A 15329-nucleotide genomic window follows, 5' to 3' on the forward strand; every position below is an offset into this window, starting at 1 on the left:
GCATCAAAGTTACATGGTGGCAGCCCAATTCTGTCATTCTGAGGCCACCAAACATGTGAATCTTTGTCTGGTTCAGTTACCCAACTGGTGGGGCAAACTAAGCTGATCCAATGGTTTTGCCCAAGGGTCAACAACTGGATTATAATAGTGGTCTATGAGATGAGATGACTGCATCAATGGCCCAATGGGATCATCACCCAATGGGACTTTCCAATCTACTTGATAGGCAGGTCATCATTTTGGACCTATACACTCTAGAGTCAGAAGCCAATGATGGACCATATATGGCCACCTTAATGTTTAAGGCAGTAGACACTGGAATGATAACGTCACACAAAGTAGCCCCTACAACACAGGGTGTCCCTCTCAATAGACATGTCAGTATTACTAAACTACATATAGGGTTCAAATTCAACCCAAAGAACAAGGACATTATCTTGGTATATGCATTTTGAGGCACAGCAGGCTATAGTAACCCAACATGATGGTCTTTAACAGTCCACAACATCAATAAATGACAGACCAGCACTTAAACCAAGTCAACAAGAAGGTTGTAAGCAGTTTATACAAGCCAAAGAAAGGTAAACTAACCAGAACACCAATCCTGTCCTTCCTCTTCACCCGAAGTCTGTTGCCTTCATAACAACTGTCACATCCTCACCCTACCAGAGTAAATGCTGTAATCCCGCTCTAGTTATGAAAACAAACTTGTGGCTGGCTCTGGCACACTGGCCATTGTTTCCCAGACAAAAGATCGTTTTTCTAGGACAGGGACAGGAGGCGTTCTCACTGGGAACTAAGCCATGGGGAGGAATGCAGCCAACAATGCTTTAGATAAATAACGAGCATGTTTTGGGCACTTGGCACCAAACTGGGGCATAGGTCTGGTAAATCTCTGCCTTATAGTGTTGGAGCATCTGAAGTATGAAATCTCACATACACACAGGCCATTTCATTGATCAATTAAAGGGGGAAACCACACCATACTTTATATGTAACCAGACATCAAAGGTGAAAGACCTCAATAGACCCACGTGGTCCTCTTGATAGCATTCTGGATTCTAATTGGTTTACACAATATATGATAGCTGTTGGTCATGTTAAATGCAAGACTGGAAGCTTCTAAATCATTAGACTTCTTATATTCCTAGTGTGGATTGATCCACCACGACACCAGGAAAACTCCAGGTTGACCCAGGTCCTCTTTCCCTTCCAATCCTTTGGCCTTGTATGAATTTACCAGGGCCATTCCCTGTTTCTCTATGAGAACAAAGAGGAGATATGGATATGGAAGGATAGATGAGAGTATGACTTGTATGACTATACCATGGCCATTCCCCGTTTCGCTTTGAGAACAAAGAGGAGGATATGGATATGGAAGGATAGATGAGAGTATGACTTGTATGACTATACCATGGCCATTAGCCATTTCTGTATAGAACAAGAAGAGATCTAGGTATGGAAGGATAGATGAGAGTATGCCTTGTATGACTATACCATGGCCATTAGCCATCTCTGTATAGAACAAGAAGAGATCTAGGTATGGAAGGATAGATGAGAGTATGACTTGTATGACTATACCATGGCCATTCCCCATTTCGCTTTGAGAACAAAGAGGAGGATATGGATATGGAAGGATAGATGAGAGTATGACTTGTATGACTATACCATGGCCATTAGCCATTTCTGTATAGAACAAGAAGAGATCTAGGTATGGAAGGATAGATGAGAGTATGACTTGTATGACTATACCATGGCCATTAGCCATTTCTGTATAGAACAAGAAGAGATCTAGGTATGGAAGGATAGATGAGAGTATGCCTTGTATGACTATACCATGGCCATTAGCCATCTCTGTATAGAACAAGAAGAGATCTAGGTATGGAAGGATAGATGAGAGTATGCCTTGTATGACTATACCATAGCTATTTCCCATTTCTCAATGAGAACAAAGAGGAGATATGGATATGGAAGGATAGATGAGAGTATGACTTGTATGACTATACCATGGCCATTCTCCGTTTTGCTTTGAGAACAAAGAGGAGATATGGATATGGAAGGATAGATGAGAGAATGACTTGTATGACTATACCATACCCATTAGCCATCTCTGTATGGAACAAGAAGAGATCTAGGTATGGAAGGATAGATGAGAGTATGACTTGTATGACTATACCATACCCATTAGCCATCTCTGTATAGAACAAGAAGAGATCTAGGTATGGAAGGATAGATGAGAGTATGACTTGTATGACTATACCATACCCATTAGCCATCTCTGTATAGAACAAAGAGGAGATCTAGGCACAGAAGGATAGATGAAGACGATAGATGAGAAGAGAGGAAAGCATCTAAATCATCTTCTTACATTCCCAGTGTTGACTAGCCTACCAAAATAGAAGAAAGACTCCAGGTGAGCCCAAGTCCTCCTTCCCATCCAATCCTTTGGCCTTTTATGACTATACCAGTGTTTTTCAACCTTTTTTGGGCAAAGGCACACTTGTTTCATGAAAAAAATCACAAGGCACACCACCATTAGAAAATGTTAAAAAATTTAACTCTGTGCCCAGCAGCAGTGCCCCCCTAGTACATTGGTGCCCAGCAGCAGTGCCCCCCTAGTACATTGGTGCCAAGAGCAGTGCCCCCCTAGTACACTGGTGCCCAGCAGCAGTGCCCCCTAGTACATTGGTGCCAAGAGCAGTGCCCCCCTAGTACATTGGTGCCCAGCAGCAGTGCCCCCCTAGTACATTGGTGCCAAGAGCAGTGCCCCCCTAGTACATTGGTGCCCTGCCTACGGCACACCAGGCAACAGTGGTTGAAAAACGCTGGACTATACCATGGTCATTCCCCATTTCTCTATGAGAACAAAGAAAAGGATATGGATATGGAAAGATAGATGAGAGTAGGACAACAGTAGGTCAAAGTAGGTAAGTGAAGAAAGGAGGGGCCCTGTGGTTCAAGGGTTCCTGGTGGGCCCTAGGCTCCCTAGCCCAACACTGCATAGTCCTTAATCTCATATGCCCTGGCTAAATTATACATTGTCCAGATAATTCTATCCAGTCACTGTAGAGCTGCACAATGCCAGGTAGTCAGTACAACAGGGCAGCGTTTCATAAAACAAATATGGATGCAGAAAACTATGATAGCTTCACAAACGCTCAAGTGGCAGCCCTGTAATATAGAATCAGTTCCGGAAGTACTTAAATCTAGAAATACTTCCGTAGAATAATAAGGTTTGAATAGTAAGGGGGGGTGGAATTATGCATCAGAGCTCATTTACAAAGTTCTGCGGGTTTGCAAAGATTTATTTTAATCTCTTTCGGTTCCGCCCAAGTATAAATAAATTCAAACACAGGGCGGATTATAGCAGGAAAAGTAGTTTAGGATACAGATAAACACGTGAGTCTGTGATCTATTCCGATGGCCGTGGTGCGGGGAAACAAGGGATTTGTTCACAATTAGGGGAAAGCCGACAATCAGCGAGCAACCTCCACTCAAAAGAATGTTCTTGCCTCCCACATGGAACGAGCAAGACGAGAGTATATATACAGAAATATCTTTCCAGCCATGTTTCTGCCCTCGGCAAAGCTCTAAACAGCTCAACTAATGATAGTTTATATTATATTAAAGGTGTAGTTCCCCTTTAATGTAACTTTTATTGTTGTTATGTCCTATTCTTAGCAAATGGTCTTTGTTTTTTCATAGTTTTTTTACTTATTCGGATTTTTCTACTGCCCCATTGCAGTTTGCAGTTTATTCAGCCTGGTGATTGGGGGGTCACTGACCCCGTCAGCCACAAATCTATTGTCGTTTTGGGTCTTTCCAAACAAACACGCTGGGTACAATGGAATGAGGCAAGGTTAGGAGATTTTTCTAATCTCTTTGGAAACCTGAGCCAAAGATCCCTTGGAATTTGGAAAGTGCAAATAAACAAGGACTCAAGTATTTTTTAAGTGGGTTCTAAACCCCCTCTGAGTCCAAGGTGACAGTTTGGCCCCATTCTATTCTATCGAACCTGCTACAGAAATAATCACTGAGAAAACAAATGAAAGGGCGAGTTTCCCTTTGCAGCTGTCCAGCTTTAAATCACAGGTACACACCCAGCTCAATCGCGGTCTAGTGTCCTTTTCACACATCCCAGTGTGTGTGTAACACACCCAAGTGTGAGTCCTGTAGGGCCAAACCCTCTGCACCTTTCATGGGAGAAACGCGTTGTGCAGGGAAATGTCTCTGCTTGACAGGGGCCTCTGGGTATATAACTGCTGGGTATATATCTGCTTCTATATCAGTGGTATCATGGTTAGCAACTGGGCTTTCAATCAATATTACAGGACAGAATACTATCATTTATGTATGACCAGTAGATGGCGCTGTTCTATGGCTGTCTACCATGAACCATTGAAGCAGCTTCCACTTATGTATAAGTTCTTATAGACAGAGAAGGAATGTACAGTGCAAACAATTAGCTATACCCTCGTACTGAAACAATATGGCAGCTTTAACCCAACGTATGTATGCAATAAGCTACTATCTTGGCAGCCCCCACCCATACGTATACACAGGTATACAAAGCAGCGCTCTGTGCTTATATTATTATTATTATTATCCTTTATTTATATCCTGCAGCACTTTATATTAGCTTTCCCCCCTATGCAGAAATGTGGAAAAACATTTCCCCACTTGTGTGCAGGGAAGGAATGTTCTAGGCTCTCAATAAGATGCTACAATACTCTATGGCAGCTCCCACCCATGGGCATACGAGTAAGGCAGGACCCAGTTGGCACATTTTTTGGATTTAAAATTAAATACTAAAGTGCAATCTTTCCTCTGTGGCCCCCTGTGGAATGCACTTAGTGGCCATTAGAGAGTCCCGGGGTATGTTTAGCAATGTGCGGGCATTTAGCACATAACAATGGGATTAGCCTCACACACACACAACTAGAATCCCTATAGATCACAATAGGATAATTGTCTTAGGGCTCATCACTCTCATTATGGATTCCCAGCCTCGTTACAATGTACAGGGCTGAGTGTGGGAGAATAATCCCATAAATAAACAACCAATTCCCTCTCCATAGTATTCATAACTGCTCCTACACAGGAGTCGCAACCAGCAGTGCAGAGAACAGAAACCCCCAGACAGATACTGCACTTACAGATGTTAATGAAGTTCCATTGAGAGTGTTGTACCCTTGTGTACACGGCCTGGCTGGTCTCATTAATGTGACAAAAAGTGTATTTAGAGAGGGCGTGTAGCTGGCAATCCAATAAAATGTACATATACAGGCTAAAAACAAACAAATCCCATGTTTACATGGGCAGAGGAGCCCAGTACCCTTTCTGCCATAAAATGACATGGATTAGTGATTGTAGCCCTGACTGCCTGCTGCCTGTTTTAAAGGTATAGACGCCAACTAAATGCCTGTTACTGCTGCAGCTTTCCATTGGCATGAAGGGAAATGGGCACAGGTGCCAAGGGAAGGGCAATGGCAGCAATGTGGGACTTCGCCAATACAACAGCCGCCCCTGGTACTAGGAAAGGCGCAATGCCCGGCTGCCAGACAAGACTGAATAAACGCTTTCCCTCTTTTTTGGGCATTTGACAAGTGGTCCAAGAGCTTGCAATCTATATCCATAGGAAGCTATGTCAGAGTGAGGGGGCATTGCCAGCTGGGTGCCCCAGGGTGACATACTCACACTTTGGGTGGTTGCTGATTGGGACTATATTTGTTCCGTTTCTTAAACAAGGAACTCATGGTTCTGCCGCTGGGTTGGTGCTTGTCGGGGTGGGTAGTGTTGGTTCTTCTGGGTTCTGGATGGCTTTCTCGGAACTGGAGGTTCTGTAGGGTCTGCAGATATCAGGTCCTATATAGTGTCCCCGGGTGCAGTAGGGTGCCGCTGGGTCCTGCAAGGTGCCACCTGTGCTGTGGTGGGACACCTGTGGGTGCCTGTAGGTGCTGAGAGTTTGGAAGTAGCAGGTACTCAGTGTTGTCTGCAAATCTGGCTGTACAGGTAGGAGAGGGGCAGGGCCTGGAGGGGCTGGGTGCTCAGCGCTGTGCAGGACGTGGGAGGGGCATATGACAGGTGGGCAGGTAAACACACACTGTACCTATGGCAGACTTAAAGGGACAGGCAGAACTGCACTGACGGCCTCTGTACGTGAGCAGGGAAAGTGCATTATTAGCAACACAAGGGGGGCAATGCCGCCTTAGCTTTGGGCAGGAGTCATGCCTGGCATAGGGTTTATATCCTACACCCCTGTCCTGGGCTAGCTCAGAGCCTGCAGTGCGGCAGGGAAGGGGTTAAGGCCCAGAGGCGTGCAACAGCAGGTGGGGCATCCAGTGACAGCTCCAGGCTGGCTAGTGAGCGGTGGGAGGGGTGCATACCACAAGCGCAGGAGGGGCTGCATCTGACAGCCCAAAAATGCCTAAACTTCTCACACCAGCCTGGCGTGTAAACAGGGGGCACTTCTCCTGTCTGCATGGATTGGGGGGCACGGCCAGAATACAGGGTGCAAACGGCAGAAACCATGGCACAGTTCCCCTGGTTATATGTATAATAACATGTATACAGAAATATATAGAGGCTCAGTGGCGTCAGCACAGGCAATTTGCAATTGGTCTTCATTTTTCATTATTTGTAGTTTTTTTAATTATTTCAGTTTTTGTTTGGCAGCTCTCTCAGCAGCTATTTGGTTGCTGGGATCCAAATTACCTTAGCAACCAGGGAGTGGTTTGAATGAAAGACAGATATATGAATAGGAGAGGGGCTGAATAGAAAAATAAGTAATATAAAGTAACAATAATAATTAAACTGGAGCCTCACAGAGCAATGGTTTTTTGGCTCAGGGGTCAGTGACCCCCATTAGATAGCTGCAAAGAGGCAGAAAAGGAAGGCAAATAATACAAAAACGACATAACCAATAAATAACACATTAAAAGTTAAAGTAAAAGGGAACCACCCGCTTTTTAAAAGTGTCCTTTTTTCAGATGAGAATTTCCCTAGTAACCCCCATAGCAACCAATCAGCAGGCTGCGCCCATTTCTCAGGGACTAAAGGTGCAGTAAACGTGGGCAGCAGGGTGTGGCATGAAATGCAAAAATAGGAATCTAATTATGCAAATATCCCATGAAACCATCTATTAATGATTACCAAAGCTCGTTAATATACAGTATATTGTGCTAATTGAATGATTCCACTCCCATGATTAGGGACAGGAAGCCGCTAGACCACTTGCATGGCAGGAATTTGTGGATGAGGTTTATCAGACGGGGGTAGTTGTGCCATATTCATGGGTAGAAGCACGTTTATCCTTTCCATTAGGGAGACCAAGAACTGCCTGTGTGGGCACTGAACAATATGGGCACAAGCGTTCTGAATTACTGCAGGACTCAATTGTATTCCTTAGGGGTCAGCAAGGGGACTCACGTAGGTGCCCCCCACCCCCTGCCTGCCCCCTAACTGCCACATTATTCACACATGCAAATTAGCACGCCCTTGCCTTGCCCCCACCAGACCTATAGGATCAGAGCGAGGACACAGGCGCTTTTGTGCCCCTTAGTGTGCCCAGTAAATGTCTCATATGGCCCTTTCCATTCAGTATTGTATTACTTAAAACAAGTGTTTCAGGGCTGAGGGCTTCATTTACAAACAAGGGATTGGGAACAAATGACAAAAATTAGTCGCAAAGGGCAATTATTTTTTGCACGTTTCTCCCTGCCCCTTAATTTGTAAATGAGAACCCACAAATCTGTAAGCACCCAGAAAGCCTGAATATTACAGTACTGGGTGCCTTTTCCCCCAGACCATGCCTGCCTTGTGGGTAAGCGTGCTCAGATTGGTACAGATATTGGCCTATATGTCTCATCCCACTATAGACCCCCTTACTGTTAATGGATTCATGTTATTTAATCCCTATTATTCATTCAGCTGATCCCACCAGTACCCTGACACGGATCTACCGAAATTCCTTACTCCTACAGTCAGTAACAGCCTTGCGCTTGGTCCTCAGTTTTGGAATGGAGGAATGGAGTTCCTGACTCTTCTGCCTCATTGTAAACTTAGTACATTTACTTTTATCCCAACACTTATTTATGTTCATTTTGAAGAAATGGAAATTTCCCCCAACATCTATTTCAAAAACACTGTCACAATATCAACTCCCCCTGCACATGTGGCTCCACAATATCAACTCCCCCTGCACATGTGGCTCCACAATATCAACTCCCCCTGCACATGTGGCTCCACAATATCAACTCCCCCTGCACATGTGGCTCCACAATATCAACTCCCCCTGCACATGTGGCTCCACAATATCAACTCCCCCTGCACATGTGGCTCCACAATATCAACTCCCCCTGCACATGTGGCTCCACAATATCAACTCCCCCTGCACATGTGGCTCCACAATATCAACTCCCCCTGCACATGTAGCTCCACAATATCAACTCCCCCTGCACATGTAGCTCCACAATATCAACTCCCCCTGCACATGTAGCTCCACAATATCCACTCCCCTGCACATGTGGCTCCACAATATCAACTCCCCCTGCACATGTGGCTCCACAATATCAACTCCCCCTGCACATGTGGCTCCAAAATATAAACTCCCCCTGCACATGTAGCTCCACAATATCAACTCCCCCTGCACATGTAGCTCCACAATATCAACTCCCCCTGCACATGTGGCTCCACAATATCAACTCCTCCTGCACATGTAGCTCCACAATATCAACTCCCCCTGCACATGTGGCTCCACAATATCAACTCCTCCTGCACATGTAGCTCCACAATATCAACTCCCCCTGCACATGTGGCTCCAAAATATAAACTCCCCCTGCACATGTGGCTCCACAATATCAACTCCCCCTGCACATGTGGCTCCACAATATCCACTCCCCTGCACATGTGGCTCCACAATATCAACTCCCCCTGCACATGTGGCTCCACAATATCAACTCCCCCTGCACATGTGGCTCCACAATATCCACTCCCCCTGCACATGTAGCTCCACAATATCAACTCCCCCTGCACATGTGGCTCCAAAATATAAACTCCCCCTGCACATGTAGCTCCACAATATCAACTCCCCCTGCACATGTGGCTCCACAATATCAACTCCTCCTGCACATGTGGCTCCACAATATCAACTCCTCCTGCACATGTGGCTCCACAATATCAACTCCTCCTGCACATGTGGCTCCACAATATCAACTCCTCCTGCACATGTGGCTCCACAATATCAACTCCCCCTGCACATGTGCTCCACAATATCAACTCCCCCTGCACATGTGGCTCCACAATATCAACTCCCCCTGCACATGTAGCTCCACCATATCAACTCCCCCTGCACATGTGGCTCCACAATATCAACTCCCCCTGCACATGTGGCTCCAAAATATAAACTCCCCCTGCACATGTAGCTCCACAATATCAACTCCCCCTGCACATGTAGCTCCACAATATCAACTCCCCCTGCACATGTGGCTCCACAATATCAACTCCTCCTGCACATGTAGCTCCACAATATCAACTCCCCCTGCACATGTGGCTCCACAATATCAACTCCCCTGCACATGTGGCTCCACAATATCAACTCCCCCTGCACATGTGGCTCCACAATATCCACTCCCCCTGCACATGTAGCTCCACAATATCAACTCCCCCTGCACATGTGGCTCCACAATATCAACTCCCCCTGCACATGTGGCTCCACAATATCAACTCCCCCTGCACATGTAGCTCCACAATATCAACTCCCCTGCAAGTAGCCTTTACTTATAAAACTGTTTATATTACATTTATAGAGCTTAATATTGTATTTATTGCTAGATGGCACTGGTTTATTTCCATTACTACAAGCCAGGCTTCTGCTTTCTCTCTTGAAGAAGGAGCTGCGAGCATGTAGCAGACACATATTTAATTAATCTAATTAAACAATGAGTTATTAACCAATACCTAGAGAAGCAGTGAGTACAGATCAGTGTAGGGAAACGTTTATCAGCCTTAGTAGACAATACGCTATGGAGATAAAGCTTATATTTACAGATATTCCCAGAATTCCTTGGGCCAAGAGATACAGAGATGTATATTTGTTTTTACTCTAGAAGAGATGTTCCTCAGAAAGCTTCCCCTGAGCCCTTGCTTATGTTTCAGCATTTTACCCAGTTTCACCCTTTGCCAGGGACAGTTTAACACTGAGCAGGGCGCTTGGCATTCACAAGGGAATCTACACCGCAGGCCAATCAGCCCTGACGTTATGGGGCCATTATACAACATCATGATGAGGTTTAACTGATCCAAGGAGGCTTAGGTGTTCCATTAATATTGTCCCTCTACTCTTGGCCCTGCTGTGTTTTCCAGCTTCTTCCAGGGAGATGTCTCTTCTGTTTGATCCAACATGCAAGGCTTACAATGATGATATACTTATTTGGTTCATACGTATCCTCGTCTTTTCTTCCCATTGGTCCTTTATTCATCTTTATCTCCCCTACCTGGAACTATAAAAAGATGCCATGTTATATCTCCAAACTTGGCAAACTTGGTTTTGTGCCTTAGACTCTCTGTGGACTTGGCTCAATGGTCACTCATTGCTTTTAGGGCAGTTCTTGCTTGTAAAAGTAACCACAGATGTACTCTGTCCTATAGAAAATGAATGGTACCTACAGAAAGAGTAACCACAGATGTACTGTGGCCAGACAGAGGACAAGTTGAGTAGTACATATGGTACAGAATGAGTAACCATAAATATACCTAGATCAACCAGGGCATGGTGGGTGGTACATATAGAAAGATTAGCCACAGATGTACCATAACCAGACAGAGGACAAGTTACGTGGCCCATACAGTAACTATAGATGTGCCCTGGCCAGACAAAGAACAACTTGAGATATATATACAGAATGAGTAGCAATGGAGGGCAAGTTGAGTTGTATCTGCAGAATAACCTATAGAGTGGTACATACTGAATGAGTATCCACGGATATACCTTGGCCAGTCAGAAGGCATGGTGAATAACACATACTGAATGAGTAGCCACAAACGTACATTGGCCAACCAGAGGGCAAAGTGTGTAGTATATATATATATATATATATAGAACAAGTAACTGCATTTGTACCTTGGCCAATCAGGGGGCATGGTACAGAATGAGTAACCTAAGACATACCTTGGGCAACTAGCATGGTGAGTGGCACAAACAGAATGAGTAACCACAGATGTACCTTGGCCAACAAAAGGGCACGGTGAGTGGCACAAACAGAATGAGTAACCACAGATGTACCTTGGCCAACAAAAGGGCACGGTGAGTGGCACAAACAAAAGGGCACGGTGAGTGGCACAAACAAAAGGGCACGGTGAGTGGCACAAACAGAATGAGTAACCACAGATGTACCTTGGAAAACAAAAGGGCACGGTGAGTGGCACAAACACAATGAGTAACCACAGATGTACCTTGGCCAACAAAAGGGCACGGTGAGTGGTACAAACAAAAGGGCACGGTGAGTGGCACAAACAGAATGAGTAACCACAGATGTACCTTGGCCAACAAAAGGGCACGGTGAGTGGTACAAACAAAAGGGCACGGTGAGTGGCACAAACAAAAGGGCACGGTGAGTGGCACAAACAAAAGGGCACGGTGAGTGGCACAAACAAAAGGGCACGGTGAGTGGCACAAACAAAAGGGCACGGTGAGTGGCACAAACAAAAGGGCACGTTGAGTGGCACAAACAAAAGGGCACGGTGAGTGGCACAAACAGAATGAGTAACCACAGATGTACCTTGGCCAACAAAAGGGCACGGTGAGTGGCACAAACAGAATGAGTAACCACAGATGTACCTTGGCCAACAAAAGGGCACGGTGAGTGGCACAAACAAAAGGGCACGGTGAGTGGCACAAACAGAATGAGTAACCACAGATGTACCTTGGCCAACAAAAGGGCACGGTGAGTGGTACAAACAAAAGGGCACGGTGAGTGGCACAAACAAAAGGGCACGGTGAGTGGCACAAACAAAAGGGCATGGTGAGTGGCACAAACAAAAGGGCACGTGAGTGGCACAAACAAAAGGGCACGGTGAGTGGCACAAACAAAAGGGCACGGTGAGTGGCACAAACAAAAGGGCACGGTGAGTGGCACAAACAAAAGGGCACGGTGAGTGGCATTTTGGCAAAGGAGAATAAGGACATGGATAAACCTCTATATGACTTAATATTTTGGTGACTTTATATGAGATACAGCAGATATTATATAGAAATGACTACAGAGACAGCCTAACACTATCTGAATATGGAGAAGCTGTGGAAGAGGATTCATTTCTTTATAAGTAAAATATTTACTGGCCGGAAGAAAAACCTACCCATACAGCCGCCTACTCTGCTCCACTTCAAAGTGAAAATTAATGACAGACTTAAAAGTGACAAAAACATTTTCCGCCCCCTTCCAGCCAACAATGAAGCCAAACAAGTAATTTGTGTGCATTGGCAGTTTTCTTTAGGAATAAAGGGCGCTAAATTGTTTTTTCTTTTGCAAAGAAGCAAATTGAGGGGGGGGACCATTGCCGTTCCATAAACTTCTACTCCTGCCTGTTCTGTAATGTGTGGGGAGGGTTTAAAGGGGTTGTACACCTTTAAGTTAACTGTTAGTATGTTATAGAAAGGCCAGTTCTAATCATCTTTTCAATTAGTCTTCGTTAATTGTTTTTCAAAGATTTTGAATTATTTTCCTTCTTCTTCCAACTCTTTGCAGCTTTCAAATGGGGGTCACTGACCCCTGAGCCAAAAAAACAATTGCTCTGTGAGGCTCCAGTTTTATTGTTATTGTTACTTATTTTTCTATTCAGTCCCTCTCCGATTCATATATCAGGCTTTCATTGAAACCACTCCCTGGTTGCTAAGGTACTTTGGATCCCGGCAACCAAATAGCTGCTGAGAGAGCTGCCAAACAAAAACTGAAATAATTAAAAAAACTACAAATAATAAAAAATGAAGAGCAGAATTACAGAAAAGCCGTCTCCCATAGACTCTATTTTAATCAAATAATTCACATTTTAAAAATGATTCCCTTTTCTCTGTAATAATAAAACAGTACCTGTACTTGATCCCAACTAAGATATAATTACCCCTTATTGGGGGCAGAACAGCCCTATTGGGTTTATTTCATGGTTAAATGATTCCCTTTTCTCTGTAATAATAAAACAGTACCTGTACTTGATCCCAACTAAGATATAATTACCCCTTATTGGGGCAGAACAGCCCTATTGGGTTTATTTCATGGTTAAATGATTCCCTTTTCTCTGTAATAATAAAACAGTACCTGTACTTGATCCCAACTAAGATATAAATAATCCTTATTGGGGGCAGAACAGCCCTATTGGGTTTATTTAATGGTTAAATGATTCCCTTTTCTCTGTAATAATAAAACAGTACCTGTACTTGATCCCAACTAAGATATAATTACCCCTTATTGGGGGCAGAACAGCCCTATTGGGTTTATTTCATGGCTAAATGATTCCCTTTTCTCTGTAATAATAAAACAGTACCTGTACTTGATCCCAACTAAGATATAATTACCCCTTATTGGGGGCAGAACAGCCCTATTGGGTTTATTTCATGGTTAAATGATTCCCTTTTCTCTGTAATAATAAAACAGTACCTGTACTTGATCCCAACTAAGATATAATTACCCCTTATTGGGGGCAGAACAGTCCTATTGGGTTTAATTACTGTTTAAATAATGTTTTTAGCAGACTTTAAGTAGGAGATCCCTCATCTGGAAAACCTCAGGTCCCGAGCATTCTGGATAATGGGTCCCATACCTGTAATAAAAGTTAACTAAAAGGTGGATGACCCCATTAAAAGTCTTTTTGGGGCTCCCAAGGGGGGCACAACCTTACTGACATTGCTTATAGCTTAATACAGATTTTGGATTCTAATGCCCCCTTTGGGGTTAAGGCCTTACTTTTCTGTCCCCAAAAGTTCCATCTTTAGGCCTATTTAATAAGGTAATAAGGGGTAATAAAGCAGCAAGCAGCCTACAGACCCCCCCTGTGGTAAATACACTAGCTTCTGGCTCAAAGCAGGGGTAAGTGGGGCAAATACATTTACGTTTGGCTGTTTGGTTAAAAGCAAATATCACATATGAATGGACATGAGAAACCGCCCAAACATCCCAAATATCTGTGTTGCTGACGTATATTGTCTGTGTATGTGGGACAGGCTGCAGCTTTACAATGTCACAGTGGCCCAGTAGCAATTACAGAGAAAAAAAAAGCCATTTTTAACACCTGCTAGTGGGGCATCCAGACCCGTCCAGCAACAACCCCACGATAATTAGAGACCCGCAAGTTGGAGTCAAACAGGGGTAATAAAACTGCCTCAAAACTGCCCGAACTGCACCAAACCTTGGGCTGAAGGGACTTTCAATCCCATGGTGCTTGTCTGAATGTGCAGCCAATGTCATTAAACACAAGGAATTATGGGAACTAATCCCAAAGAGCTCCAAAAAATAAAATTCATGGGGGTTTATCCTATAGGCCCCTGGGTTTATAAAGCAATTCCCAACTACACACAGGGGGTTAATCAGTGTAATGCAGGGTTTTCTGATCAGCTTAGGTAGAGCCAGGAGTGTGATAAATCAAAAGGGTTGAGGAGACCACCTCATACGTATACAAATAAACACAAGGAATTGTGGGAACTAATCCCAAAGAGCTCCAAGAAAATCCCATTTACATGGGTTTATCCTACAGGCTAAAGCTCACCCAGGCTTTTGCTTTAAAAACTTTGGTACCATCTAGTGTCATATTAGGGCGCCCGAGTTAGGGCACCGGGGAAAATTAAAACACACAATAGAACGCACGGCCATCTTTAATTTTCTTTGACTCCTCCTGAAGTTGCAGGCAGCAGCAGGGCCCAACAGGATCAGGACCCACTGGGATTTTTTGTGGTATTTGAGTGGGCCAGTTAAACCCTGATACTGTCTATATTAAAATGCTGTGAGGGTGAGCCCTGGGTGTCAGGTAACCCAGTGAGCCTTAGGAGGCCCAGTAGTGTTGGACTGGGAACCCAGGGGCCCACCAGAACACCTTAAACGCTAGGCCGGCTTTCCAACTATTTTTCCTCACCCAACCACTTTATTCTCCTAGTCTCTTTTATTTACATGCTAGCATCTATTCTTCCATCTATTTCTGCTCTTCCTTCCCATTCAGAAATAGGGAATGACCATGAAACAGGCCAAATAGTCAGGAGCAGGAGGGCCCACTGACACCTGGGCCCACCGGGAGTTTTCCTGGTATCCTGGGGGGCCAGTCCGACACTGAGGCCCATGCAACATTTG

At 44.5% G+C, this 15329-nt stretch overlaps 1 protein-coding gene across 2 annotated transcripts in view; it reads right to left on the minus strand.

Moving 5' to 3' along the window:
- ppl (periplakin) overlaps positions 1-6006 on the minus strand; it is a 41684-nt gene extending 35678 nt beyond the window's left edge. The window contains exon 1 of one of the 2 annotated variants that reach the window (XM_002941048.5): positions 5698-6006. In XM_002941048.5, the coding sequence (XP_002941094.2) occupies positions 5698-5756 (59 nt within the window). In that variant the 5' untranslated portion in view covers positions 5757-6006. Of the gene's footprint in view, positions 1-591; positions 645-5697 lie in introns of those variants that run through there. The other variant, XM_031893902.1, reaches the window with a different exon arrangement.
- Between the last annotated feature and the right edge of the window lie 9323 nt (positions 6007-15329).

This window comes from Xenopus tropicalis, chromosome 9, assembly GCF_000004195.4.
Source record: "Xenopus tropicalis strain Nigerian chromosome 9, UCB_Xtro_10.0, whole genome shotgun sequence".
Taxonomy (NCBI): Eukaryota; Metazoa; Chordata; class Amphibia; order Anura; family Pipidae; genus Xenopus; species Xenopus tropicalis.